At 32.3% G+C, this 6,000-nt stretch overlaps 1 protein-coding gene across 1 annotated transcript in view; it reads left to right on the top strand.

The window, feature by feature from the left end:
• Nucleotides 1–2,177, top strand: part of GRM8 (glutamate metabotropic receptor 8) — a 757,013-nt gene extending 754,836 nt beyond the window's left edge. The window contains exon 10 of the mRNA XM_057733569.1: nucleotides 1,598–2,177. Coding sequence (XP_057589552.1) covers nucleotides 1,598–1,647 — 50 coding nt within the window. The 3' untranslated portion in view covers nucleotides 1,648–2,177. The remainder of the gene's footprint in view (nucleotides 1–1,597) is intronic.
• The last annotated feature ends 3,823 nt before the right edge of the window (nucleotides 2,178–6,000 follow it).

Raw genomic sequence — 6,000 nt, forward strand, 5'->3', positions numbered from 1 at the left:
GAAGTACAGATTTTATTTTCCTAGAAAATATTTAGACATATGAGAACATTATATAAATTAGAAATTAAAAATTAAAAAAATAAAATAAAGACCATAAAAATCAAATCACTGTTTCACTTCATAGCAAATCAAATGTAACAGACACCCTACCTTTTAGAAGGGTAAATAGAAAAGTAGCTTTCTATATGGATTCTCTAAGACAACAAAGCTACCCTGTCTCCATCTTCACAAAAATCCAATGTTGTGGACTGTGGAGCAGTGATGAAACCGAGGCCCTGTAACCTGGTTTAGTGACCTTTTTTCAATCATTTTGTAGAGAAGAGAATGCAAGTTAAAACCAAGTCTAAGATCTACTTCCTTTCCACTGTGACTCAATAATAACCTAATGGGAGCAATATAGAAAGATAAGCAGATAGGTCCCACCTGTTTGGGGCATGAAACTCATAATTTTCAATGAAATAAAAAATAGCAAAAACATTTACAACTAGCACTTCCTGGGTTACCTGCATTAATTTTAGTGATTGTGGACTTTGTAGGATCCTGTTCTCTGGTAAGAACTTGTCGGTCAATTACTAGTGTTCATGTCCACTACAGTGGGATGAGTCTAAATGCCAATTATTTCATTAAAGGAACTTTACAATTTCCTTATTCAATGTTCAAAACTAAATTATTCTCTAAAATCTATTTCACCCTGAATTGGATTTATGTAGTGAAATACATACATGTTTTGTATTTCTTCTTTCTTCTTATGATTATTCATTCCAGAGTTCCATTGAAAAAGAGGACATCACATTTGAATTTTAGAACAGAGATTTATTCCATCACATCTTTCAAAAACACAGAAGAATTACTTGGATTTAGGCTTGTATTTCTGGAAATTTAAGTATGAATATAAATTTGGCTTAGAATGTTTTCTTGTTCATATCTTTCTAATAATCTTACAATAATGAGTTTTATTTCATGGTAAGTTGGTACCAGACAATTATTCATTTCCTTCTTTGAGTCTTTATTTTTTAAACATCTCCATTTGTATCCTTTGGATGAAACTAGACCATAAATATGTGCTGGCAGTACACATTGATATTTTACTCTGTTCACATATAAAGTCTAAAAGTATTATTTTTAAATGGGAGATATATTCATTCTCAAAGCAGAACTAATTATAAAGACTAACCCATTTTTGGTCATCAAATCAAACTCAAAGAATTGAGGTCTTTAATGTGGGTTGTAAAAAAAAATTCTCTTTTTATTTTGCAAGATACAGAATTCATCTGTTCTTTCATTTTTATATTGCAAGTATCTGTTAATCAAAATACACATTTAAATTGAGTTTTACCTAAATATATTAAAGACCAGACATTTTTAGTTTTATGCTAAATGTCTACACTATAAATGAGACTGGGTTTTACAGATTAAAAATTCTGCTGCATTTTTATTTTCAAAATTGTAGTATTCCTACTACACTTTAAAATAATAAGTAACATGTTGTAAAGACCACATACCATAAAAAATCACTGCAAGATTTGAATTTTAAAATCATTTTTAACAAATTAATTTATTACTCTGTACTACAATTTGTCTTAATTTGTCTTAACAGCTTCTTCTACCAAGACGACATATATCAGCTATAGCAATCATTCAATCTGAAACAGGGAAATGACACAATAGGAAGAAATGTGGTATGCGATCTTAAACGATGAACGTGACACCACCAACACTCACTCCTGGAGATCTCTGTAGACTACAATCAATCAAATCAATAGTCAATCTTGTAAGGAACAAAAAGTAGCCAAAAGCCAAAAGTATCAATAACAGGGAGTGAAGACACCTGTTTTATACAATACAACTGATGAGTGTCAAGCTAAAGTATTGCTTACTCATGAGCAGTTAAAAAAAAAAATCACAAAAGGAAAACTAATGTTAGCTTGTGGAAAAAAAAAATGCTGTTGAAATAAACCATGTCTGATGTTATTCTTGTAAGTATTTTTCTGTGATTGTGAGAACTCCCGTTCCTGTCCCACATTGTTCAACTTGTATAAGACATTGAGTCTGTTTCTTGTAATGGCTGACCGGATTGAAGCCCTGGGTTGTGCTAAAACTAAATGCAATGGTTGACGCATGCAATTTTTTATACAAATAATTTATTTCTAATAATAAAGGAATGTTTTGCAAATGTTGAGAGTTGTTTCGTTCCAGTTTTAAAGCCAGGGAAAACTCTTTCCAGTTGGCACTTCTGCTGTTATTTAACTCCTGCTCTAAAAGCCCTGTTGTGCCAAGAAAATACTATTTCCTCGAGGAATGTGTTTTTGTACATTTGCGTGTATTGGAAGAAGATTGTCTTTTATTTCTATATGGAAAAGAGTTATTTGTGTAAGATTTTGTGAATATTTCAAGATTTCTGTGGTAGCTTTTCATAGTAACTGCTTCTTTCATGAAGAATCAAGCAGTAGCTTGAGGTCACTTGCTTCAGGTATCATAATTAACAAGTGATGAGTTACACTTGACTTGGGAGAATGCGATCTGAAAACCACCATCTAAAAGTATATCCAAGTGTCACTGAAATTCTCCATTTCCTAAGTCAAACTTTTGCATAATGAAATATTCCAAGGTGTGGAATATGAAGTTTTTCTTACCTGGGCCTGGTATCCACTGAAATCAGTGAAGTAATGGGCCTTACCCAACACATTCTTCGAAGCACAGAATTAGCATATTTATTCCCTTGGCATCACTAAAGAAACCACAGTTCAGATAACATGTCAATGCTTTCTTATTTTCCAAATGAAAACATTCATTCGTTCATAGAAGAGTATCATTAAAGAGAGCAGAAACAGGGAGCCTGTGTCATGCTAATAAACCATGCCAGGATGGATAAGAGGACCCTGTTAAAGGCTTTCAAATCTGCTACCATTTTCATCATGGGTGCCTCTATTCTACACAATCCCAGACATCCATCAAGTCAATGGGTCTCTACAATCATTTTGTTAGTAAATGTTCTCTCTGCTGAGTTAGCTTGGACGGCTCATTGCCCTCTTTATAGATATAAAGAGCTGTCTGTGCTCTGTAGCTTCAACCAGATATTGACAGTCACTTTATTTAATAGAGAGAGTTGAAGTAGCATAGCTCAGCCTCCTTCAGCATAGAGTAGCATTTCCTAGGTACCAACCCAGCCAGAGAGCTGCATGCAGAAGGAAATGCATACTTATTGGCCTCTTGTTGAGTTTCTCCTAATAGTTATTTGTTGTTTGTAGATAATATTTAAATCAAGAGAGAACGTATTGTTTTCAAGTTTTCAGATAATCTGAATTACTGATAAATACAATCCTGTAATCAGGATGGTAAACCCACCTCTAGGTGTGCCTTTCTAGATAAGGCCGCGTTTAAAACAAAATAAACTCATAATTGCATATTTATTTTATTGTGCCATGTAGCTCAGTACCAACAGCCATGCCAAGAAAAGTAATTATTATTGTATTTTAATTTTTAAACTGACAGTTTTTTTTGTATTAGAGATTATTAGTCATTTTAAAGATTTTTTTAAAACTAGTAAATATACATGCTTGGTTGAGAAAAATGCTGAAATTTTATAAGCCTTGCATTTCATTCAGAGAGAAATTCAAGTATATATTCATATTTTCCTTCACTAATTGACTCTAGTCAGGGTAAGTGGATGCAACAGGATGATTATAAGAGCAAAGCTGGCTCTCAGGCCAACGGTGGATTTTTATTATTATTATTACTTTTTTCTTTCAAGGCTTTAGGAAGAAAAATAAAATAAGTAAAATTCATGAAGTTTCAAAATTATTCTGCCTATTACAGACTTACTAATGGGTTGTTTTCCTAAGTACTTTCATAAATAATTGATACTTATTTGGTGTCCTACAAAATCTTATTTAAGTTGAATAATAGTTCTCATAGATTTACATATGCCAATCATGCTTTATAACACTATCTCAGTGGGAAATGTTCTTCTTGATAGACTATCACCCTTCCCCAGCAGTGGGAGGATAAACTCGCTCAACCTCTTACAGTAGGAGCTACAGCACTCTGACCTCCACTGTGGGAATTTTCTCAGGGATTTTGCTGAGGGCTCAGGAGATAGTTATACAGGCTGGGACATTGTGGGGAGGCACCCTGTAAGGAGAAGGATTTAGCATGTGCCAGTAGTGGTTCGTAAGTCCCACGCTTTAAAACGAACTGCCTGTGTACTGTAGATAAGCAAATGTAGAGTTGCATGGAAAAAATATAGTAGCATATTCTTTAGAAATTGACCTTGTGTTTTATTCTGGCCAAGAAATGTCACATCTAATCTCAGCATGCCAGAGGGAATGCTAAAAATGTAGCCTAAGGTAACATTCAGCAAATGTCCCTAGTAGAAAATAAGCTATATATTGTGTGACCTTGGGCCAACCAAATCTGACCCCAATTTTTAAAAAAACTTTAGCTTATACTAGCTAATATTTAAAAGCATCTAAATCCATGATGGTTGATCTGGCACAAACTAATTTTATTTTTAAGGAAAACTAATCATAAATTTAAATTTGAGGGATGACCACTGGAATATGAAACTAAATGATTAAGCTTAATTTTTAGTATTTATCAGAAATTTTTACAGAAAATTTAGCATTTCAGATGAACAGGATTGTAGTTTTTCAAATTAACTTAAATACCATTTTACAGGAAATCCCACTATGAACAGAAGTCTGTGTCATTTTATTTCCTTCCCCTTTGACTCTAAATTCTCTATTATTTACCTATGACAGTAGAGAAAGAATACTAACAATTTCCTAAATTATGTTAGCCCACACTGATGCTTTATTCAGTCAACAGTGGAAGAAAAGACATTCTTAAACTCTATTATGCAACCTTACCAATTTTTCTCATTTCATTTATTTAATTTCCTTTAATGTCAGTATTTTATCCATCTTTTAGAATAAAATTGCTAAAAATAACAATAAGGTTGTGTGAAACGATGAATAGGAAATAATACCAAACGACAGAATATTCTAATCATACAAAATAATCTTTAGAAATGCTTCTTTTTGCTTTTATTATGGTTTCCCCTAATGGAGATATGAATAATGAAGAAACATCTGACCATAGCTAGAAGAAAAGAAGAAATGAAGTCTATGAATGTTCAGAAACTTGCTGTCATTCTTGGAAAGTGTCATATTATAATAGCAAAAAGAAGAACAATTGTTTAAAAAAAATATTGTCTATGACTGTTCTATTTCAGTTTTTTCCTTACAAATTTTTTTTTGTAGCATAAACTTTAATGATATTATGACTTATGGATGCCAGTATTTTCTATTTTAATTTAACCCTTCATTGGAACATTTAGAATATTTTTCTCTCCGTTGAACTTAGTGTATTATAAATGTAAAGCCTTGTACTATATTTTGCCTACTTTCAGGATAAGGATAGAAAAAAGAAATTTGACCTATTATTTATTTTTCTAATTGTGCACTGCCTAATTAAATAGCTTTAGCAAAGCTAACTTTGACAAATAACTTGTTACAAAATCATGAAGGCCAGGCATGGATTGGGACTTATTAAAACTTAAGAATTGGCCATGTAATGACTTGGAATGGGAGGTAGGGGTGATGTGGTTATAGAAAACAGGAAAGGCAAATGATCAGTGTGATGTATCAGATTTTGAAGTTAGCCTGTCAACGAACTAAGTTTCACTAGGTAAGTTCACTAGAACATAGGATGCTCTTGAGAGCTAATGAAAACTATCAGAATGTTAAAAGTACAATTCTGAAAGAGTTAAAAATACAACTTTCATAAAGAGGTAAAATGAAAAAGTCAAGGATTTTATTCAATTATTAATTAGGGAACCAGTAAGATGTTAAAACTAGTACAAGGAGCATTTGAGAAGTTAATGATATATAGAATATACTTAATATATGTATATAAATATTGGAATAAATCAGAGGATTAGATAGAAAGCCAGTTTAGTGTCTTAAGGTGTAATAAACCATAAACTTAGAGGTTATCTCT

Source organism: Hippopotamus amphibius, chromosome 4, assembly GCF_030028045.1.
Source record: "Hippopotamus amphibius kiboko isolate mHipAmp2 chromosome 4, mHipAmp2.hap2, whole genome shotgun sequence".
Lineage (NCBI taxonomy): Eukaryota > Metazoa > Chordata > Mammalia > Artiodactyla > Hippopotamidae > Hippopotamus > Hippopotamus amphibius.